A 24,223-nucleotide genomic window follows, 5' to 3' on the forward strand; every position below is an offset into this window, starting at 1 on the left:
AATGATTACCAAGTGACCTGGATGTAGTCCACTTTTTATATTAGTGTGATAGTAACCATTTACATGAACAGTGGGGGATATGTTGGTTCAATTTACAAGCACTCACCACTGCACAGAAGAGATTCTGAGTTTCCCATGGGAGTCAGCTCAGATGGGACAAATTTTCCCAATCAGATGAAACTCATACCCTCAGACCTGTCTCACCTCTTACTTTTTAAGGATATTCTTTTGTCTAGAGAAAACTATTCTTAGGTTTGAAACTTTGAAAGCTAATTTTAAAAAATAAGCAATTGATTTATTCATTTCTGATACTGGATCATTTTTATTTCCTTATTTTTCATATTCAGAGCTCTTAGTTTTCTCTTAGAAGAGGAAGAAAGGACTTCCTGTCATGGATCCACTATGAGACACTGTTCATCACCATATCAGACACAGAGTAGAAGCGTGATCACCTTTTCAAGTTTATGAAAGAGGTCTTCACGTACTTCAAGAATAGAGTCTGTACTGGGGGAGATGTGCTGTGTGTCTTTTCCTTATATTGCTGAAGTGGCTTGAAGGCCAGATCTCAACTTCACAGGTAAATGAGAGGGACCTACGCTGGCCCACCAGGACTCTGAAGTAAATGGGCTCAAAAGTAGAAAGTAGGAACTCATTTAGTCCCCTTGATATGTTTCCTGATTTTCATGTTCGGTGTATCCATAGCCTTTTAAAAAATGACTGTCATGTGCTATACACAGGGTCTGCTATGTATAGGAGCAGCATAAGGGAGGTGCCCCGGCTTATCAGATAATCCTACTTACCTGCTGACTCCTCCATTGTCTAGTCACTTCAGCTCTTTTTCCCATCTGTAAAACAGAGTTAATAAGCCAAAGCTCACAGTGTTGTTGTGAAGACATATTTCTGTTGCTTAGTCATTGTGTCCGACTCTTTGTCACCCCATGGACTGTAACCCTCCAGGTTCCTCTCGCTATGAGGTTTCCCAGGCAAGGAGTACTGAAGTGAGTTGCCATTTGCTTCTCCAGGGGATCTTGCTGACCCAGGGATGTAACCTGTATCTCTTGTGTCTCCTGCTTTGGCAGGCAGGTTCTTTGCCACTTGCACCACCTGGGAAGCCCCATATATTAGTAGATATATGAGGTATTTAGTGTAATGACTAGTACAGAGTAAGTGTTCAGCAAATAAAAATAAATTTAATTATGATTGTTTTTCTTTTACCGTCTTTCCCACTCCAGTGGATTTTTGCACTCTGGCTGTGCAAAAGTGTTTCAGTGAAGAATATTACTTATATCTTTAAATATTGTGCATTTTTCGCCAGTGTTACAGCTGAGTGTCTTGTTCCAATCAATTTGATGTAAGTGACAGAAAGCTTTCAGTGCAAAGACTTGAAAGTGGTATCTTTGTTCAATGATCATTTCCAGTACTTTCTGTGTGATGTTCATTTTCTGAAAGTTCTCTTTTTAATAAATTCCTTGACATTTTGGACCTTATTCAAAACAATACTAAATCCTGAATATTTTATAGTTAATGATATGAAAATAAACTATAATAGCAAGACCTCCAGCCATCTGTGTTATAAGTGGTGTAGTCTGTAACAATCATCCTAAAAGTTTTTATGCTAAAACTGGAAACGTTTAATAAATGTAATCTGCTGCCCGTCTGCTGTATGAATAGTAAATAAGCCTTTGGAATACTGACCCTCATGTGCAATTTTCAGGTACTGTCACAGGAGTATCTCAGAGACTTCAAACTCCCACCTGCATATTTTACTTAGGGATACATTTCTTTCCTTAAGTAGTAAACATAAAATAAGTTTTGTCTTGGGGTTAAAAAAAAAACTGTTCCTGTCTCTGTTATCATGTTCTATAATTAAGATGTGATTTTATACCCTTCTGCCTTCACTGGTGAGGAGTGATTCCTGTTATATTGGTGAATGAATGAGTTGTCCTTTCCTTGAGAAAACATTGCTATTAAGTAATAACATGAAGGGCTTCCCTGATGTCTCAGTGGTAAAGAATCCACCTGCAATGCAGGAGACGCGGGTTCAGTCCCTGGGCCAGGAAGATCCCCTGAACATGAACCATGGCAACCCACTCCAGTATTCTTGTTTGGAGAATCCTATGGACAAAGAAGCCTGGTGGGCTATAGTCCATAGGGTCACAAAGGGTTGGACATGACTGCAGTGACTGAGCATGCACACCCGATAACATGACATCATTAAACACATTATTAAATTACCCTTGGAGGGCATAAGAGATACATTTGAACAGGGAGGTATACCTTGTCTTCATTTAACACCTGATTCTTGAAGTTGGCCATCGTGGGTTGACATGTCCACCTGGGCTACTGGTGTGAGGTAGGTGAAGATGAGACCTTCCACCTGACACTCTCAGATTAAAAGGGAAATTATAGAAAACAAATTCCAAATCCCTTGGTAATAAGTATGAGAATATTACTTAAAACATTCAGGATTTCATGAATACATTCCATTGAGTGGTGAGAACAGTTGTGTCTGAGACATCCAAAAACAAAAAAGTTAAATGGTACCGAACATCATGTAGAATTCAGAAGATCTTTCATGTGGGCTATAAACTTTCTCACCAGAAAGATAGTAATTATCCCCTCTAATAACTACTAAGTTAACTGGAATTTTAAATCTAAACACTTCATTAATTTCCTTCCTCCATTTAAGAGTAGATATTTGAGAGAAAACTTATGTTCTAAGAAATTGAATTTCAAGAATGTAACCTTTTTTTCCCCTTGATTTCCAGCTGCACAACTGGGTACTGTTAGATTCTTCCTCTACAGATACGTTAAGCAGAGTCTGGATGACGATCTGGCTGAGACATTCAGGGAGAACTTTAAGTTCAAATGGGTAGGTTCACCATGTGGTATGAAAGCCATCTTCCAATTCTGAGTTTCTTTAATTTGTCAGTTTGACATCTTTAGTTCAGTTCTTAGAAACCAATGGGTCAGGGGAATAAAACGCAGACATGGGTGAGTGAGTTCATTCTGCTGGGGCTGTCCAGCGACTGGGGGACTCAAGTCTCCCTCTTTGTCTTGTTCTTGGCCATGTACTTGGTGACCATTGTGGGAAATGCCCTCATCCTTCTTCTGATCAGACTGGACAGCAGGCTTCACACCCCCATGTATTTCTTCCTTAGTGTTTTATCTCTTGTGGACCTCTGTTACTCAAGCAGTATTGTCCCTCAAATGCTGGCGCACCTGCTCTCAGTCCAGAAGTCCATCCCATTCTACAGCTGTCTGATCCAGCTCTCTACGTCCCTGGCATTGGCTGCGTCTGAGTTCCTATTGCTGGGGGCCATGGCCTATGACCGCTATGTGGCGGTGTGCTACCCGCTGCACTACACGGTCATCATGCATGGAGGGCTGTGTCTGGGACTGGCTGTGGGCTGCTTGGGGGCTGGTTTCATGAATTCCCTGCTGGAGACAGTCATCACCTTTCGGCTTCCCCTGTGTCACAGTGTTATGAATCACTTTGCTTGTGAGACCCTAGCAGTGCTGCGGCTAGCCTGCGTGGATATCTCTTTCAACAAGGTCATGGTGGCCATCTCAGGATTTCTGGTGATCATGCTTCCCTTTTTCCTGGTTCTGTTTTCCTATGGTCGTATCGTTGCTGCCATTCTGCACATTCATTCTGCTCAGGGACGTAGCAAAGCATTTGGGACATGCGCCTCTCACCTCACTGTGGTTTCCATGTGCTTTGGAGCTGCCATCTTCACCTACCTGGGGCCACGGTCCGCCTACTCAGTGGACGGGGAGAAGATGGTTGCTCTCTTCTATGCTGTAGTGGCCCCTATGCTGAACCCCTTGATTTACAGCTTGAGAAATAAAGAGGTTATGGCTGCTCTCAGTAAACTTTTAGACAAATTCAGAGACAAAGGGTAAAGAGTATAAAAACTTCTTGTTATCTATCATCAAAATCAAAAAGAAGGTCAGATAAGTGAAGGGGGGACTGCCACATTTACACTAAAGAAGACTATTATGGTCAGATCCTGGATTTCAAGTGAAGAATTTCTCCACATAATTAATGCATTTCCTTTTGTAGGCTAATACCAGGTAATTTACATACCAGTGATTCATGAAAGGGCCTTTTCTTAGATCATCTTATCTCAGTATCCAGTAGTATTTAGGATTCTTCTCCCATTTTTACATTTTATTAGCTTGTCCATGTTTAAAGGAATAATGCATGGCTTCATCAAGCAGACCTGGTCTGTGGATTGAATGGATAGATGAATTCTGAAAATTAGGTCTACTTACACTTTTGTGGACTAGAAGAGAAAATGTCTGTTTCTCTTTCTACATGACAATACTCCAATTGTTTTTAGAACAGCTTTATTTCCTCCAAATGATTTTTTCAACTCCTTAAAAAAATAACATCAATTTTGGAGCTTTCAATACTCTCTATGCCTAAATCTGGACTGTGATATTATATTCTGAAGTAAATAATATAGGACAGAATATCTGTTCAGATCATTATGCTGGATCTTATTTGCTTTGAAGATGAGAATTCTGTGGCTTCACTATAGTCTTTTTTATTGTGGTAAAACATACAATATATAATATAAAATTTGTCATTTTAGTCATTTTTAAGTGTGTACTTCAATGGCATTAATTACATTCATAATGTGTACAAACATCAGCACTGTCTATTTCCAAAGTTATTCATTACTATAGTCTTTTATTCAACTAATTTTCAAAGACCAGATTCCTATAAACTGGTTACAAAGATTCCACGCCCACTGTACTCATTTTCTCTTAAACTTAAACAAAGGTATGTGCATTTTGTTTTGCTAGTCAGTATTGATTTTCACACACCAACCTGCCTAGATTGTTTTGAATTTTAATTCTCCAGTTCATTCCATTTGTTTACTTTGTCTTTCTGTTGATATAGTTACAATAAATGGAAGAAGTTATAAAAATAAATACCAAATCAGATCAGATCAGATCAGTCGCTCAGTCGTGTCTGACTCTCTGCGACCCCATGAATCGCAGCATGCCAGGCCTCACTGTCCATCACCAACTCCCGGAGTTCACTGAGACTCACGTCCATCGAGTCAGTGATGCCATCCAGCCATCTCATCCTCTGTCGTCCCCTTCTCCTCCTGCCCCCAATCCCTCCCAGCATCAGAGTCTTTTCCAATGAGTCAACTCTTCACGCAAGGTAGCCAAAGTACTGGAGTTTCAGCTTTAGCATCATTCCTTCCACTAGTACACATCAATTATATGTCACTGCAAACTTGGGGAGAAGGGGTCCAGAATGTCTTATAATTGGAATCATACAGTATACAGCCTTTCATATTGGCTTCCTTCACCTAGTAATTTGGATTTAAGTTCCTTCATGTCTTTTCATGGCTTAATCATTCATTTCTTTTTGGACCCGAGTAACATTCTATTGTTTGCATGTTTATTCATTCACCTACTGAAGGACTTCTTGTCTGCTTCTAATTTTCAGTAATTATGAATAAAGCTGATTATAAACATTTGTGTGCAGGTTTTGTGTGGACATATTTTTGACTCCTTTAGGACTCCTTTAGGTAAATACCAAGTAACGTGATTACTGGATCATATGGCACAAGTATTCTTTGCTTTGTAGAAAACCACCAAACTGTCTTCCAAAGTGGCTGTACCACTTGGTATTCCCACCAACAGTGAATGAGAGTTTCTATTGCTCCATATTTCTCCAGCATTCTCCAGTGTTTAGGATTTTGGCTGTTCTAATAGTGTGTAGTGGTATTTGATTACTGAGACTTAATTTGTATTTCCCTGATGACACATGATATAGAGTATCTTCTCATATGTGTGTATTAATACTAGCTTAAACTCTTCCAGAATATAGAAAAGGAGTAAACGCCACATTATTTAATGAAGTCAGGATTACCCTCACACCAAACCAAGCCAAGACATTATAGAATGGAAACCACAGATCAATAACACTCATGAACAGCCACACAAAATTCTAAAAATATTGCAAAATAAAATCCCATACTTTGCAAAAATATAGTAGCTTATAAGTTAATTTAGTTCCACACCTTAAAATAAATCACTGTATATATTTCCCTGTATCAATAGACTAAAAGGGAAAACCAGTTTAGCACTTCAATAGGTGGCAAAAACTATTAATGTTAATAAAAAAAATCTTTGCAAACTAGGTATAGAAGGAAACTTCTTAACCCAATAAAATGTATATACAAATAACTTACAGCTGACATCAATATTTATTAGCAAAAAGTGGAATCATTTTCTCATTGAGAACAATGCTTAATGTCCATGATCATCAGTTTTCTTATTTGGAAATTCTGGCCAAAGGGATAAGGCCAGAAAAAGAAATGAAATGCAAATTAGAAAAAAACAAATAGAATCATTTTGTTCTCAGGAGGCATTATTATTTACATGTAAAATCTCTAGGATTCTACAACAAAAATCTTGAAATTGATAATGGAATTCGGCAAGGTTGAAAGATGCAAAGATAATATGTAAAGTATGCGTGTGTGCGTGTGGGCGAGCTAAATCGCTTCAGCTGTGTCCTACTCTGTGTGACCCTACGGACTGTATCTGGCCAGGCTCCTCTGTGCATGGGATACTCCAGACAGGAATACAGGAGTGGGTTTCCATGTCTTCCTCCAAGGGATCTTCCTGACACAGGGATCAAACCCAAGTCTCTTAGGTCTCCTGCATTGCAGGTGGATTCTTTACTACTGAGCCACTGGGGGAGCCCACATTTATGTATCAGTTCAGTTCAGTTCAGTCATTCAGTCACGTCCGACTCATTGCGACCCCATGAATCACAGCACACCAGGCCCCCCTGTCCATCACCAACTCCTGGAGTTCACTCAAACTCACGTGCATAGAGTCGATGATGCTATCCAGCCATCTCATCCTCTATTGTCCCCTCTCCTTCTGCCCCCAATCCCTCCCAGCATCAGGGTCTTTTCCAATGAGTCAACTCTTTGCGTAAGTATTGGAGTTTCAGCTTCAGCATCAATCCTGCCAATGAATATTCAGGACTGATTTCCTTTAGAATGGACTGGTTGGATCTCCTTTCAGTCCAAGGGACTCGCAAGAGTCTTCTCCAGCATCACAGTACAAAAGTGTCAATTCTTCGGTGATTCAGCCTTCTTCACAGTCCAGCTCTCACATCCATACATGACCACTGGAAAAACCATAGCCTTGACTAGATGGACCTTTGTTGGAAAAGTAATGTCTCTGCTTTTTAATATGCTATCTAGGTTGGTCATAACTTTCCTTCCAAGGAGTAAGTGTCTTTTAATTTCATGGCTGCAATCACCATCTGCAGTGATTTTGGAGCCCAAAAAAATGAAATCTGACACTGTTTCCACTGTTTCCCCATCTATTTGCCATGAAGTGATGGGACCAGATGCCATGATCTTCGTTTTCTGAATGTTGAGCTTTAAGCCAACTTTTTCACTCTCCTCTTTCACTTTCATCAAGAGGCTTTTGAGTTCCTCTTCACTTTCTGCCATAAGGGTGGTGTCATCTGCATATCTGAGGTTATTGATATTTCTCCCGGTAATCTTGATTCCAGCTTGTGCTTCTTCCAGTCCAGTGTTTCTCATGATGTACTCTGCAAATAAGTTAAATAAGCAGGGTGACAGTATACAGCCTTGAAGTACTCCTTCCTAGTTGGAACCAGTCTGTTGTTCCATGTCCAGTTCTAACTGTTGCTTCCTGACCTGCATATACGTTTCTCAAGAGGCAGGTCATGTGGTCTGGTATTCCCATCTCTTTCAGAATTTTCCACAGTTTATTGTGATCCACACAGTCAAAGGCTTTGGCATAGTCAATAAAGCAGAAATAGATGTTTTTTTCTGGAACTCTCTTGCTTTTTCCATGATCCAGTGGATGTTGGCAATTTGATCTCTGTTTCCTCTGCCTTTTCTAAAACCAGCTTGAACATCTGGAAGTTCACGGTTCACATATTGCTGAAGCCTGGCTTGGAGAATTTTGAGCATTACTTTACTACCATGTGAGATGAGTGCAATTGTGTGGTAGTTTGAGCATTCTTTGGCATTACCTTTCTTTGGGATTGGAATGAAAACTGACCTTTTCCAGTCCTGTGGCCACTGCTGAGTTTTCCAAATTTGCTGGCATATTGAGTGCAGCACTTTCCCAGCATCATCTTTCAGGATTTGAAAGAGCTCAACTAGAATTCCATCATCTCCACTAGTTGTGTTTGTAGTGATGCTTCCTAAGGCCCACTTGACCTCACATTCCAGGATGTCTGGTTCTAGGTGAGTGATCACACCATCGTGATTATCTGGGTCATGAAGATCTTTTTTGTACAGTTCTTCTGTGTATTCTTGCCACCTCTTCTTAATATCTTCTGCTTCTGTTAGGTCCATACCATTTCTGTCCTTTATCGTACCCATCATTGCATGAAATATTCCCTTGGTATCTCTAGTTTTCTTGAAGAGATCCCTAGTCTTTCCCATTCTGTTGTTTTCCTCTATTTCTTTGCATTGATCGCTGAGGAAGGCTTTTTTTAATCTCTCCTTGCTATCCTTTGGAACTCTGCATTCAAATGGGAATATCTTTCCTTTTCTCCTTTGCTTTTCGCTTCTCTTCTTTTCACAGCTATTTGTAAGCCCTCCTCAGACAGACATTTTGCTTTTTTGCATTTCTTTTCCATGAGGATGGTCTTGATCCCTGTCTCCTGTACAATGTCACGAACCTCCATCCATAGTTTATCAGGAACTCTATCTATCAGATCTAGTCCCTTAAATCTATTTCTCACTTCCACTTCCACAAGGGATTTGATTTAGGTCATACATGAATGGTCTAGTGGTTTTCCCCACTTTCTTCAATGTAAGTCTGAATTTGACAATAAGGAGCTCATGATCGGAGCCACAGTCAGCTCCCAGTCTTGTTTTTGCTGACTGTATAGAGCTTTTCCATCTTTGGATGCAAAGAATATAATCAGTCTGATTTCGGTGTTGACCATCTGGTGATGTCCATGTGTAGTGTCTTCTCTTGTGTTGTTGGAAGAGGGTGTTTGCTATGACCAGTGTGTTCTCTTGGAAAAACTCTATTAGTCTTTGCCCTGCTTCATTCTGTACTCCAAGGCCAAATTTGCCTGTTACTCCAGGTGTTTCTTGACTTCCTACTTTTGCATTCCAGCCCCCTATAATGAAAAGGACATCTTTTTTGGATGTTAGTTCTAAAAGGTCTTGTAGGTCTTCATAGAATCGTTCAACTTCAGCTTCTTCAGTGTTACTGGTTGGGGCATAGACTTGGATCACCATGATATTGAATGGTTTGCCTTGGAAACGAACAGAGATCATTCTGTCGTTTTTGAGATTGCATGCAAGTACTGCATTGTGGACTCTTTTGTTGACCATGATGGCTACTCCATTTCTTCTAAGGGATTCTTGCCCACAGTAGTAGATATAATGGTCATCTGAGTTAAATTCATCCATTCCAGTCCATTTTAGTTCACTGATTCCTAGAATGTTGATGTTCACTCTTGCCATCTCTTGTTTGACCACTTCCAATTTGTCTTGATTCATGGACCTAACATTCTAGGTTCCTATGCAATATTGCTCTTTACAGCATCTGACCTTGCTTCCATCAGCAATCACATCCACAGCTGGGTATTGTTTTTGCTTTGGTTCCTTCCCTTCATTCTTTCTGGAGTTGTTTCTCCACTGATCTCCTGTAGCATATTGGGCACCTACCGACCTGGGGAGTTCCTCTTTCAGTATCCTATCCTTTTGCCTTTTCATACTGTTCATGGGGTTGGTATTTAAATATGTAGATTAATTAAATGTATAAATATTTATATAAATAAATATAAATTATATACATATTTAAGGTAATGATATTTTTGTAAACATTACTGAAAATTGTTGAGTAGGGAATTCCAAGACTTTATTTCTCCACAAAACAGCCAATAAGCTGGCAAAAACTTTTGGAATTAACCTTTGCAGAACTCTGGAATCTGGTAAAAAACTGACTACAAAAGGGGAAAGATTAATAAAAACTGAAAATGCTGCATTACAGTAAAATATACTGGGGCATTTCAGCTGCCCACTTATTACCTCTCACCTCCCAAATTTGTGACAGCCATGAAAGTTACAGTCTATACTCCTGGTGCAGGTTGCCAGTAAAAAACACTAATCTGGACCTTACTCAAAGAATTTTGGCTGTTTCAACATGTCTGGCAGCTACCTGAAGAGCTGGCATAAAGGCTGGCCTTTGTTTTACTGACTCAGGACTTGTATTATCAGGACTGGGATGGCTTTCCAGGTGGCATTTGCTGAAAATATTTAAAGGCAAAAGTATGGCAGCCTAACGCTAGGGTTAAGAGTCAAGACAGCCAACAACCAGACTGAAAAGACTGGGAAGCAAGAGGCTGGGAAAGGATGTATATAAGGGAATAAGGGCTTTAAAAGGTATCCCTGGTAGCTCAGCTGGTAAAGAATCCACCTGCAAAGCAGGAGACCCTGGTTTGATTCCTGAGTCAGGTAGATCCTCTGGAGAAAGGATAGGCTACCCACTCCAGTATTCTTGGGCTTCCCTGGTGGCTCAGACAGTACAGAATCTGCCTGTAATGCAGGAGACCTGTGTTCGATCCCTGGGTTGGGAAGATCTGCTGGAGAAGGGAATGGCAACCCACTCCAGTATTCTTGTCTGGAGAATTCCATGGGCAGAGGAGCTTGGCAAGCTAAAGTCCATGGGGTCACAAAGTGTTGGACACAACTGAGAGACTTTCACTTACTTTCAAGGGCTTCCCAAGTGGTGCTAGTGGTAAAGAACAGTTAATAGAGCTGAAGCATAAAAACTAAATTGCAACAACTAAAAATAAGACACTTCTTTCAAATCCTATTTATCCTGAATCCTTTTATCCTAAAATCCTAGAACAACTGACATCCCCCCAAATGTATCATTTGATATCATCGACAGTTTTCCCAAATGGATCTTAAATATATCATGATGTGGCGGGCACTAATGGAAAGAAATGACAGAGGGTCCGCCAGACAGTATCTGTGCTAACCCGGTTCTGGCCACCTGCTGTGGTGGCAGTGTGCCAGGGAGACTGAGAACGGGAGCACGCTTCTCCTCCAAAGATTGGGAATGTCTATCGTCAGAGTGTTCTATGAATTACTGTGTCTGTGTCTTTACACAAGATGCTTAGCGTCAGAATTCCATACAAATGATCTCAAATAGGTAGGAGGAGTTCTTGAGATACAAACTGGCTATATTCCATGACACACTGACACTATCTTATTCTAGAATTCAGCTATACAGTCTTTTCTTGGAGATATATATGTATTGGCTGGCAGTTGCAGGTTGGATAATTTTGCAGATCTCTGTCCAGGGTATGTGGGAAGCGTTAAGGAAACCCAGGGAACTCACTCTCTGTCCTGTTTTCCCTCAGGTCCTGAGGCCCTTCAGCTGTCATCTTGTATCTGTTGTGTTCCATTTCCTTCTCCAGGGGATCTTCCCAACCCAGGGATTGAACCAGTGCCTCCCACACTGCAGGCATACTCTATACTGTCTGAGTCTCAGGGAAGGCCCAAAATAAGGATGCCTACCAGTGTTGTTTCCGCCTGGTTTCGAACCAGGGACCTTTTGCGTGTTAGGCGAATGTGATAACCACTACACCACGGAAACCTGCATGTTATGTCTAGATTTTTAATGGTAAAGGACAGTTCTTTTTTTTTTTTTTTTTATTGCTAAGCAGTAGTCCAGTATATGGGTGTTATCACTGTTTGATCTCTATTCATACTTCAGCCCTATAAACTGTGTTAAAGCCTGTTTAATTATCATAGACACATTGGAGGGCTGAATTCCTTATAACTACTAATATCTCCAGTTTTCATTTCATGAAACCCCAATGAATTAGACAGCTTTTGCTTCTGTGAGGGTTATTTAAGAGTTCTTCAGATTTCAGAGAAGTGATTTTAGTAAACTAAAATTTTGTCCTAGAACATGAAATACTGGTCAAGTGGTTCTCAAAGGCAGCTGACGAAGTAATGATCCCATTATGATAAATTTATTTAGCACACAATTACAGCAGAAGCATTTAAACAAAAACCTTTATTTAAAATTTTACTGAAATGTAGCAGTATGTTTACTTTAGATATTAGTATCTCCCATGGAGTACTGATATGATTGTCCTGTTTTAAGTAACTGAAGATTGAATAATAATTGAAAAATCTATGAAAAATGAGTGTTAGTCCCTCAGTTGTGGCCAACTCTTTGCGACCCCATGGACTGTAGCCCACCAGGCTCTTCCATGGAACTCTCCAGGCAGGCATACTGAGTGTGTTGCCATCTTCCTGACCCAGGGATCAAACCCGGGTCTCCTGCATTGCGGGCAATTTCTTTACCATCTGAGCCACAGGCCATCCTGAAAATCTACAGATAGATTTAAAAGTAGTAATTTTTTTTTCTCTTTGTGCTTCAGCAAAGACTAAATTCACAGGTGGTTCTTTTCAAAGCATGGATTTCTTTCCCCTCTGGAACTAATACTGTATAAAATAAGTTAGATTACCACAATAGGCAAATAGAAATTTCCCATGGCTCCCACAAGAGACGTGAACTGCCTTGTCAAAGTGCTTTTCTCCTGGGTGTTTGCAGAGATGTAGGGCAAGTCTTAAAACCGTATAAAGCTCTCAGAATCCAAAGATCTTCACAGTGTGGTGCGCCTAAGACCACTGCAGCTTCCTGCAGGAAGGCAATGGGTGCTCTGGCCCCAGGATACTGGGAGAGCCATCCTGGAGCCACATCAGGCCCAAATGTGTTCCCAGTGTCCAGGGCTCACCTCTCCTCTAGTCCTGACTATCAGTTTGGAAGCAGCTGGGTAACCTGTGGCCATTCACCCTTTGTATGTTTAGAGAGTGTGCTTTTCACATCTACCCAATACCTGAATCTTTCTTTTCTACTTCTTCCTATTTTAGAATCAGTGAAGAATTTCTTTTCATATCCCAGCCATTTAGAGGCTGCTGAGCCAAGGTAAGAGTCCCTTCTCAGAATATCATTTTATTTTTTAGGACTCAGTCTAATGATTATCTCCTCTCTGATACATTTACCAAGCATTTCTGTATGTTCATTTCTGTTTTACATGTATGATAGAATATGTATCTATGTCACATTTCTTAAAATGTGGACTCATCTCTAATAGCTTGTGCCTATAATGAAATTTCAGCTCTGTTTCAGGTTCATATGGCACAGTGACGTTTAAATACCAAACATTTAATTCTGTTGTCACACGTCTTTCTTCTATCCACTCTCAATCTCCAGCAATCAGTCACAGTCATAATCTCGTCTTTTGAACTCTAAGTACAGCCAGATATGCAGAGAGCACATTCCTCCTACTACGTTTGAGGGGTATCTCTTGATATTGGGTCAGAAATGAAAACCCCAGGCTCTGATCCCAGCCTGCAGTTTCTTATTATGCCTTCTGACAGCAATTTTGCTGCTGCATCTTCCTGGCAATTTCTTTGTGATGGTGGCTACAAAAAGTGCTGCTGTCTTGACAGGGAAGGAGGTTATGTTTCTATCATATCTGGATTACTTGGATCCTACCCTTGTACAGAATCCAGACAGAGTTAAGCAGAAGTGTACACTCAACAGGCACAAGAATGGAGAGAAGAAGCTAAAATGCTTGATTCTGGATCATTGGTAAAAGTCTCAAATGAGGGGGTAACAAATTTGAGTACACCGTAGTGGAGTAAAAACCACCATGAGTGTAAAGGTCCACAAAGTTTATGGTAAAATCATACATTGAAAACGCATGTGGTCAAGTCCTCCTATTCATGTGCAATGGTTAGTGCTCGCACCCTTCGTTTAGTGGGTGAGAAATAAGGAAATCTGTTGTGGTTGTTGAGCCTCCTCTAGGAGTGTAAATTTACTCATATAACTTGTGAACAAGTATGTCTGCGTATGTTTGTCTTCTTTTCTTTAATAAATGCTATAACTGGGGTGATTTTTCTTTTCTTTGTGTGTGTCTTTGTTGGCTATGAAGTTGTATTCCAACTAGTGCTTTAATCTCTGATTTGGCAACCCTGACCCAACCAAATCCATGCCCCCCATAACAAAAACCAGGGTGCAATGTGAGGATGTTATCAGCTGCTGAAAACATTCAATGATTGCATATTGTCTATAATATAGAATAACTCTTAAATACCTTAATATTTCATATGAGGAGAAGGCGATGGCACCCCACTCCAGTACTCTCGCCTGGAGAATCCCATGGACAGAGGAGCCTGGTAGGCTGCAGTCCATGGGGTCGCTAAGAGTCGGATACGACTGAGCGAATTGACTTTCACTTTTCACTTTCATGCACTGGAGAAGGAAATGGCAACCCACTCCAGTGTTCTTGCCTGGAGAATCCCAGGGACGGCTGAGCCTGGTGGGCTGCCGTCTATGGGGTCGCACAGAGTTGGACACGACTGACGTGACATAGCAGCAGCATTTCATATGAAGGAATCTACAATCTGGTCCTTAACACTATTTTATCTCTTCTTCTCTTTCCCTAGGCCATTGCTCTCTCTCTCCCATCCCCCTTTTCTCTTTATGTTTCTATTCATTTATTAACTTATAATTTTCCCACTCACAGAGGAAATAGGTCTTAATGAGATGCCTCCCTGAAAATGTCAGGCTATTTCATATCTCTTTGCCTTTGTTCACTCTGTTTCATCTGTCTAAAATATCTCTAACATTTTTATTGTCAAACTTATCTTTATTGTAATGATTTTCTCTCCTCTGATACATTTACCAAGCATTTCTATATATTCATTTCTGTTTCATATGTGTAATTGAACATGCAGTCTGTCACATTTGTAAAAATTTGGGCTCATCTTTAATAGCCTGTGCCAATAATGAAATTTCAGTACAATTGTAGAATATTTCCTAAAATTATCAGACATTTTAAATATTTAAAAAGTTGTGTTGAGTGAAAAATCTGGTATTCCTTATCTATATGTGAGACAGCATTGTGGTTGAGGCTGTGCTTTTGTAGTCAGACAGATGGTGTCTTCACTTTAATTCTGGTTTCATCACTCTCAAACTTGGAAATGTTACTTAATCAGTCTAAACTAAAGTGTCCTCTGTGAAATTAGAGTAACAGTGCCTCATTTATTTGTTTTGTGTATTTAACGGCATATTTGAAAAGTACTTAGCAAATTTCCCAGCCCCTAGTAATAACTGATAAATTAGAGAATATTCTGGACAATATTGAACAATATTCTGTTCAATATTCTGAACAATATTCTGGAATATTGTTCAGGCTTCATGTTAAAACTCATCAGAACAAAACCCTAACAGATTCTTGCCCATTGCCATCTCTTCAACTATGAGGAATGTGTCTGTAAACACCAAAGTTTTTCCCATTACAGTAAATGGCATCACTTCCATATAGTGAGCCATATACCTGAATTCCTCCTTGATTTCTCTCTTCTCTTTCCTCCCATATTTAATCCATCAATTACCATTAAAGATGCTTTTAACATACATTTGGAGTCCCCTCACTTCCATGAAACAAGGTTTTCAAGGTCACCGTCACCTTTGAGTAGCCACCAGCAATCTCACAACTCCCACTCTTGCACAACTCCCACTCCCACAGTCTTTTGCAATGTCAGAGCGATCTTTCCAAGCGTGAGTCATACTCTGCTCCTATTCAGCTTTAAGCCTTTCACTTGCTTCTCATGGTATTTAGACCACTATTCAGATCCCCTGTTATGAGCTGTGGGGTCTTACATGTGCTGGCCCTGCTTGCTTTTCCCCACTAGTCCTCATTTCTTCTCCCTCCATCACAGCAGGCATGGCCTCATCTCAGTGCAGCTCTCTCCCACCTCACTCTTCAGAAGGCTGGGCCTCCGGCATCCTCCTCTGTGCAAATATCACCTCCTCAGAGGTCAGAGAGGCATTCCCCAATCACACGTGTATCATTTCTGTTTTTTAACCTTCATAGAAAAGGTCTCAAATTTTATTATGTATTTCTTATTATTTGCTGATTAAAGAAAATCTCCTCCAAGAGACTTTTACCTCCACCCCCAAGGACTTCAGTGTCCACAAGAAGAAGCTCATGTCCACTTCCTACTCTGCCTGGTCCACAGCAGTCACTCTCCTCGCTCCTGTGAGCCCATCTTATCTTTTAAGGCCCTGAGATGGGAGAGGAGCCCTTTCACACTTACTGTCATTTATATGTTTATAAATTTTACTTTATATACAATTTTACTTACATTATTTCATTTGGGTTTTGATCCACATTGACATAAGCTAAATGAATATTAATATTTGCACTTGCAGAAGAGGAAATTGGGTTTTGGAGATGATAAGATTTTAAGGTTCATATAGCAATTTACGACTGAGGTCCAGGTTTTTAATACTGGAAAGCCTGACTCTCCCCACCTCACCGTCTCATGTACCTCGCAGACAATGACAGGTTTCACTCTGTCTCCCTGGATAGTACAGGGGGAAAAGCATTGTAAAGGCAGAACTTCCAGCGCTCTGGGTGGGTGGTAGGCCAGGAAGGCCAGGTGTATCCTTCACAGTTGGCAATGGTAATGTGGAACATGGTTGTTTGATACTGTTTAATTTGGATGTGGTTGTGAAAGGCAGTGTAGGGTAATAGATACAGCATGGTGTTTAGACTTAGACTTGAATGTGATTCCTGCCCTGCTACCAGTGGGAATGTGGTAGGTTACTAATACTTCTCTAAAACTCAATTTCTTCATTACTAAGATGTATAAAAAGACTATGTGAGAATCAAATTACATTGTGTACATAATGTACCCAGTGTATGATCTAACCTATAATGCACTATTAAAAATGATGTTACTGTTGTTACTAGTCAAAGAAGGCAAAAGATGGAAGGTTCCAAATGGACCGTGGAATCTGACCAGTAATTTTTTCTCCCAGGAGAGTTAAGCCCTGTGTTTCCAATATGGAAGTGGAAAACCAGACACGGGTCACCAGGTTCATCCTGGTGGGGTTCCCTGGGAGCTGGGGCATGCGTGCAGCAGTGTTCCTCATATTCCTCATGGCCTATATTCTGACAGTGGCTGAAAATGTGACCATCATCCTGTTGGTGCAGCAGAACCGGCCACTGCACAAGCCCATGTACTTCTTCCTGGCCAACTTGTCCTTCTTGGAGACCTGGTACATCTCTGTGACTGTACCCAAGTTGCTGTTTAGTTTTTGGTCCGTGAGCAAAAGCATCTCCTTCGCTCACTGCATGATACAACTTTACTTCTTCATTGCACTCATGTGCACGGAATGCGTGCTCCTGGCCACCATGGCCTACGACCGTTACGTGGCCATCTGCCGCCCACTACACTACCCCACCATAATGAGCCATGGGCTCTGCTTCCGCCTGGCTCTCGGTTCCTGGACCATTGGCTTTGGCATCTCCTTGGCTAAGACATACTTCATCTCTCGCCTCAGCTTCTGCGGCCCTAATGTCATCAACCATTTCTTCTGCGACATCTCTCCAGTACTTAACCTCTCCTGCACAGACATGTCCACAGCTGAGCTGGTGGACTTTGTCCTGGCACTGGTCATCTTCCTCCTCCCGCTCACTGTCACTATTCTGTCTTACGGATGCATCCTGGCCACCGTTCTACGCATGCCCACGGGCAAGCAGAAGGCGTTTTCTACTTGTGCCTCCCACCTCGTGGTGGTCACCATCTTCTACTCAGCTACAATTTTCATGTATGCCCAGCCCCGAGCCATTCACGCCTTCAACATGAACAAAGTTATTTCCATCTTCTATGCCATTGTCACCCCTGCCCTCAACCCTTTCATTTATTGTCTAAGGAACCGAGAGGTCAAAGAGGCAGTGAAGAAGCTGGCTTATTGCCAGGCCAGATCTGACTAGTCTGTTACAAGTGATTAGATGAAGTAATTTGATTTGGAGCCTGCTCTTCAACCCCCATCCTTTCTCCTTTTTGCTGCAGCTGGATATTAACATATTACTCATGTTAATGTGACCTCACCAGATCCACATTAACCACCGGCTCTTGGTTGTGTCCTGAGATCTACATCTGCGCCTGTGGGCTGTGTTTTAAGGGCATGCCCTTTGAACAGTGTGTTCTCTTTGACTGTGATCCAAAATGGGGTTTCTAAGATTGTGAGTAAATTCCTGAGTTGAGTGGGAGAGAGAGATGGCAGCATATGAATTAGCTGTTTTAGGATCTAGCAAGTACTATACTCTCCAGGGAATCAGATTTGGTGATGGCTTCCTGACTTCTCTGCTTCCTGACTGAGACAGAGGTAGCTGCTCCTTTAATAATCCCATTGTGGCTTTGATGCCAGGAGTCAATCTCGGTGGCAAAGACTAGAGGAACAGTCTCTAGCCTCTTTCAACACTTGTTGTAAACACCCATTTCCCTGCATTAAAATACCCTTCTGCTTCAAACTAGCTGGAGTCCTTTCTGTTATCTGCAAGGTGTCACCTATAAGTGAACTGTACCTTTTATAGTTTACATTTGGTTTTCTTATATAACTTATTCAGTTGTTTTGTGTTGAACTTCATATTTCCTTCCTAGCAGTCACAGCATATTTATTTGTATCCTCCAGTGGATGAACACATGATCGCTGAGAAGTAAATGAGTATCATCACATTTATTACTTGCTGTAGGAAGCTTGTGCTCATAGTCCCCTTTCCTTCTGGTCTCAGTCTTCTCTCAGTCCTCTTCAGCTTTCTTTTACTTCCTCTGGCCTCACTCTCTTACCTCATATACAAGTAGCCAGCCCGGTCTTGGGAATTAACAGATTTTCATCCTATACCACAGTGACTCTCTCCTCTCCTCCTTCCTTATCTGACACCCTACCCATGTAAGCTTTACCTTTTTGATAAAGTGAGCCCACACACCTGCAGAAGTGCATATGGATATGCCTACTCTTTGTTCATAGTTCTGACAAAGGCAAAGGGAGCTATACTTTAAACTGTATTCAATGTAACATGCTGATGTCAGTACGAATTTAAATGTTCTATTGTGTGAGTACTGTGTGCTCAGTCATGTCCAACTCTTTACGACCCCAAGGACTGTAGCCTGCCAGGCTCCTTTGTCCATGGAATTTTCCAGGCAAGAATACTGGAGTAGGTTGCCATTTCCTACTCCAGGGGATCTCCGTGATTCTAGGATTAACACATGTCTCCTGCATTGACAGGCAGATTCTTTACCACTGCGCCACCTGTGACGCCCCATATTGATTCATATAATTACCTTATTTGCTTATAGAAGAAAGATAACACTTTAAAACAATGATTTTTTGTTTTTTGATTTTCAATCAACTCATGAGGTAGCCACTTATAGAGCCTTTTCACATTTCCAGTTTGTTTTAAGTGCTGAATTGCCATAGAATGGTCGGCGTTGAATTCTTCGGCAACTTCTCACATAGTTGTAAGAGGATCAGCTTCTATGACACTCTCAGTCAGTCATTGTCAACTTCTGGTGGCCGGCCACTATGCTCCTCACATTCAAGGCTCTCATTTCCTTTGCAAAATTTCTTGAACTGTACATTTGTTAGAAGTTCTGGGCCAAATGCATTGTTGATGATACTAATTGTCTCCTCTGCTTTATCACCTATTTTTAACTGGAATAAAAAATCGCTTGAATTTGCTTTTTGTCTAACATCATTTCTATAGTCTAAAATATAAAATAAGCACCAAGTAATAAACCCTTACAAAAAACATAAAGTGAGGAAATGCACATTAAAATGAAGTTTAACATAACCACATTCATTTAAAAATAATCATACGGTAGCTTTATTTTTAGCTTTTAAAGGAATCTGCATACTGTTCTCCAGAATGACTACACCAATTAACATTCCCAACAACAGTGTAGGAGTGTTCTCCACACCTTCTCCAGTATTTATTATTTGTAGACTTGTTGATGATGGAATACTTTAGTAACAATGGTCTAGGAATGCCTATGAGGAGGTAATATTTTACACAAAGCCTGAATAATGAGAAGTTAGACAGTCATGCTAAATAAAATGCAGTGACTGAAAAGCACAGGTTCTGGGTTCCCACTTTGAAACTAGTTCCTGCTGTGTAAACTTGGGCAACTTTAGTCTTTCTGTGTCTGTTTTCTCATTTGTAAAATGAGGCTCATAACTGAGCCTACTCTGTTGCATTGGTTTGAAGATAAGTAAATATAAGTACTTAATCAGTACGCAGCACAAAGTGTTCTTACTTAAAGGATTGTTTTTATTTTTGTGTCAGGCAAAGCTTTATAGGCAAAACACGTACTGAGTACAGGAGCTTGTAGTGAGAACCAGAGTAGCATGTTACATGAAGAAGGCTAATAATACTGGAAGTAAAGTAAAACTTGTAGTATAATAATTCTAGTTTAGACATTTATACTGGGCTTCAGTGGTGGCTCAGCTGGTAAAGAATCTGCATGCAATGCAGGAGCCCTGGGTTTGACCCCTGGGTTGGGAAGATCCCCTGGAGAAGGGAATAGCTACCCACTCCAGTATTCTGGCTTGGAGAATTCCATAGACTATACAGTCCATGAGGTTACAAAGAGTTGGACACGATTAAGGAAATGCATCCATATGGGAATAGTCAGGGGAATGTTCATTACAGTGTTGTTTATAACAGAAAAAAATGAAAAAACCCAGCATGTCAAAAAAAAATAGAGCTGGATAGAGTAAAACGTCCTCGTGATGGAAAATATTGTAGCTAAAAAAGTGGCATGGGATTTTTTTATTGATAGTATAACTCACATTATACTATTGAGTAAAAAGCAGTTTGCAAATAAGTAATTACAAAAATGATGTACAGCATGATCCCATTAAATACAGGAATATATGGCATATGTATACTTTTTTGAAAAGAGATGAAAGAAGGAGCATTAATAATTTCCAGACTGCAGGGATGAGAGTAGATAGATCAAATATTAATCAAATGAAGGTTTAATAACCCAATAGTGTTTTAGAGAGCTAGGCAGCTATTTCTTTAACCTGATTCTTACATTTTGTACTTGTAATATTATGCGAAGGCAGAATAACAAAGAACAGCAAAATTGTTATTCTGCCTTGGTGTAATATGGTTTTCCTTTTTCCCTTTTGTTTATTGCCAGATTCTTTTGAGACCCAGAAGCCTCTGGGAGTTGGGCTGGTTATGACACCATAAATGTATACATAGATAAACATGCTATATTAAAATATGAAATTTAGGTAAGTTAATATTTCTGATTTATAACAGAGTATAAACAAATGCTATCTGTGGTTTATTTGATATTAAAAAATATGAAGCCTCAAACAGTGAGGCAAAGCTTCTGGATCAAAACAACTTCATCAACCTTGCCTTTTGCTGAACAGGTTGTCATGGTAACAGGAGGGCGCAGAACTGAGAGCATACTAAAGCAGCTATTATAACTCTACATGAAACATATTTGACATTTGGAGCATTTCCCTTTTGATTCATGATTAGACTGAGGCACGGAAGTGTCCCCGTGGTGGGCTGAGATCATGTGGCCAATGACAATCTGAAAAGAGAAATATCTAGAGATACAGATACAAAATTAGAAGTGTTTATCTAGGAGTGGATGCATTTCAAGCATTTATGTCTCTTCCACTTCCCTCTAGTCCTCCTCCATTTTTTTTCTTACCTAATATTTTCTTTTTTAAATTTATTTTTAATTGGAGTGCAATTGCTTTAGTTTTTCCTGTACAACAAAGCGAAGCAGATGTATGTATACCTATATCCCCTCCCATCCCACCCCTCTAGGTCATCACAGAGCAGAGCTGAACTTGCTGTGTTATACAGCAGCTTCCCACTAGCTATCTATTTACACATATTTACTTCATATATTCTTCTGTTTTTCTACTTAATAAATGCTGTGTTCCTTGTTTCCTAGATAAAATAATTCCCCCCTAAATGAAAACACTACTGTGCTCCTGTCGCTCTCCTCTTTAAAACACTTCATTGTTTCTCTTCACCGTCTCCAAAGACGACATCCTTAGCTTGGTCATGAAGCTGTCTGATGTCCTGCCCATTCTTGCCCATCAGCATCCACTTCTCCATCATCAGGGCCAGATATTCCCACCTAGCACTTTTGTTCTCAAACGTCTTATAGTTTATAAAACACAGCATGCTCTTTTAGGCATGCCTGTCTTGTTCAGGCTGTTTCCTGAATCTCTTTCAAGAATCTTAACAACAAGTGCCTGCACTTCCTGTCTGATGCACAATCAGCTGTTCTGTGTTCTCTTTTTGATATCAAAGGAACAGGAACTCATCTCATTCATCTTTGTTTTCCTAGATTCTAATAGCCGCTGGAATAGAGTTGATGCCTGATTAACACAGCGAATGTAAGCTAAACTAAGGGAGAGTGTTTTATTTTTTAGATTCCACGTATAAATGACAACACAGTGTATTTATTTGTCTTTGTCTGACTTACTTCACTAAGCACAATAGTCTCTTGGTCCATCCACATTGTTGCAAATGGCAGAATTTCATTCTTTTCTGTGGCTAAGCAGTAGTGCATTGTGTGTGTGTGTGTGTGTGTGTGTGTGTGCATACCCGGCATCTTTATCCATTCATCTATTGATGGACATTTACATTGCTTCTATATCTTGGCTATTGTAAATAACGCCAGTATGATCATTTGGGTGCATGTATCTTTTTAAATTAGTTTTTATTTTCTTTAGGTCATATGGTTATTCTTAGTTTTTTGAAGCAGCTCCATACTGTGTTCCATAGTGTGTGTTAGTTGCTCAAATCAGGTCCAACATTTTGTGACCTCATGGGCTGTAGCCCACCAGGCTCCTCTGTTCATGAGGTTCTCCAGGCAAGAATACTGGAGTGAGTTGCCATTTCCTTCTTCAGGGGATCTTCCTAACCCAGGGATCGAACCTGGGTCTCCTGCACTGCAGGTGGATTCTTTGCCACCTGAGCCACCAGTGTTCCATAGTAGTTGCACCAATTTACAATCCTACCCACAGTATACCGGGGAAGGCAGTGGCACCCCTCTCCAGTACTCTTGCCTGGAAAATCCCATGGATGGAGGAGCTGGGAAGGCTGCAGTCCATGTGATCACTGAGGGTTGGACACGACTGAGCGACTTCACTTTCACTTTTCCCTTTTATGCATTGGAGAAGGAAATGGCAACCCACTCCAGTGTTCTTGCCTGGAGAATCCCAGGGACCGGGCAGACTGGTGGGCTGCTGTCTCTGGGGTCGCACGGAATCAGACACAACTGAAGCGATGCAGCAGCAGCAGCAGCAGCAGCAACAGTACACACCAAGTGTTCCCTTTTCTCAACAGGCTCACCAAAACTTGTAATTTATTTTCTATTTGGTGATGGCCAATTTGACAGATATGAGATGATATCCGTTGTTTTGATTTTCATTTCTCTGATGATTAGCAGTATTGATTATCTTCTCACGTTCCTGTTGGCCATCTTTATATCTTCTTTGGAAAAATGTCTATTCAGGCTTCTGCCCGTTTTTTAATTGGGTTTTTTTTTTTAATATTGAGTTATCTGGACTGTTTTTATAGTTTGGATATGAACCCCTTATTGGTCACCTCATTTGCAATTATTTTCTCCCATCAGTAGATTATTTTTATTTTGTCAGTGGTCTCCATGGCTGTGCAAAAACTTTTAATGAGGTCTCATTTGGTTAATTTTGCTTTTATTTCTTTTGGATTAGGAGGCAGATCTAAAAAAAAAAAAATATTGCCACGATTTATGTCAAAGAGTATTCAGCCTATGTTCTCTTCTAGGAGTTTTATGCTTTCAGGTTTTACATTTAGAACTTTAATCCATTTTGAGTTTATTTTTGTATATGTTATGAGGAGATTTTCAAATCCCATTCCATTATAGTTTGCCCAGTACCACTTATTGAAGATTGTCTTTTCTCCATTGTATATTCTTGTCAGGCTTCCCTTGTGGCTCAGCTGGTAAAGAATCCTCCTGCAATGTGTAAAGAACCCTCCTGGGTTCAATCTCTGGGTTGGGGAGATCCCCTGGAGAAGGGGAAGGCTACCCACTCCAGTATTCTAGCCTAGAGAATCCCATGTACTGTATAGTCCATGGGGTCACAAAGAGTTGGACACAACTGAGCGACTTTCACTTTCTTTGTTTGTCATAGATTAATGACCATAACTGTGTGGCTCTCTGTCTCATTGATTTATGTACCAGTACTATGATTCTTTGGTTACTATAGTTTTATTGTTTAGTCTCTTCAGTTTGTTGAGATGAGTTTTGTGGCCTAGCATGTAATC

At 40.5% G+C, this 24,223-nt stretch overlaps 2 protein-coding genes and 1 non-coding gene across 3 annotated transcripts; 2 read left to right on the plus strand and 1 right to left on the minus strand.

Moving 5' to 3' along the window:
* The first annotated feature begins 2,964 nt into the window (after positions 1–2,964).
* On the plus strand, positions 2,965–5,555 carry LOC109558017 (olfactory receptor-like protein OLF3). The gene is made up of 3 exons (XM_019959505.2): positions 2,965–3,893; positions 4,766–4,792; positions 5,513–5,555. Exons 1-3 carry the CDS (start codon positions 2,965–2,967, stop codon positions 5,553–5,555), a joined length of 999 nt encoding a protein of 332 aa, XP_019815064.2.
* A 6,024-nt stretch (positions 5,556–11,579) lies between these two features.
* TRNAV-AAC (transfer RNA valine (anticodon AAC)) lies at positions 11,580–11,652 on the minus strand. Its single transcript has one exon. It is a non-coding gene; the product is annotated as a tRNA-Val (tRNA).
* Positions 11,653–16,930: 5,278 nt separating this feature from the next.
* Positions 16,931–17,863, plus strand: OR6B1 (olfactory receptor family 6 subfamily B member 1). Its single transcript, XM_019959603.2, has one exon. It carries the CDS (start codon positions 16,931–16,933, stop codon positions 17,861–17,863), a length of 933 nt encoding a protein of 310 aa, XP_019815162.2.
* The last annotated feature ends 6,360 nt before the right edge of the window (positions 17,864–24,223 follow it).

Source organism: Bos indicus, chromosome 4 (assembly GCF_029378745.1).
Source record: "Bos indicus isolate NIAB-ARS_2022 breed Sahiwal x Tharparkar chromosome 4, NIAB-ARS_B.indTharparkar_mat_pri_1.0, whole genome shotgun sequence".
Lineage (NCBI taxonomy): Eukaryota > Metazoa > Chordata > Mammalia > Artiodactyla > Bovidae > Bos > Bos indicus.

Bases quoted from the DNA above. Each gene is read 5' to 3' on its own strand.
- OR6B1 (XM_019959603.2), top strand. From the start codon at position 16,931: ATGGAAGTGGAAAACCAGACACGGGTCACCAGGTTCATCCTGGTGGGG.
- LOC109558017 (XM_019959505.2), top strand. From the start codon at position 2,965: ATGGGTCAGGGGAATAAAACGCAGACATGGGTGAGTGAGTTCATTCTG. The intron at 3,894-4,765 runs AGACAAAGGGTA...ACGCCCACTGTA, and splicing joins AAACTTTTAGACAAATTCAG to CTCATTTTCTCTTAAACTTA. The intron at 4,793-5,512 runs GTATGTGCATTT...ATTTGTGTGCAG, and splicing joins TCTCTTAAACTTAAACAAAG to GTTTTGTGTGGACATATTTT.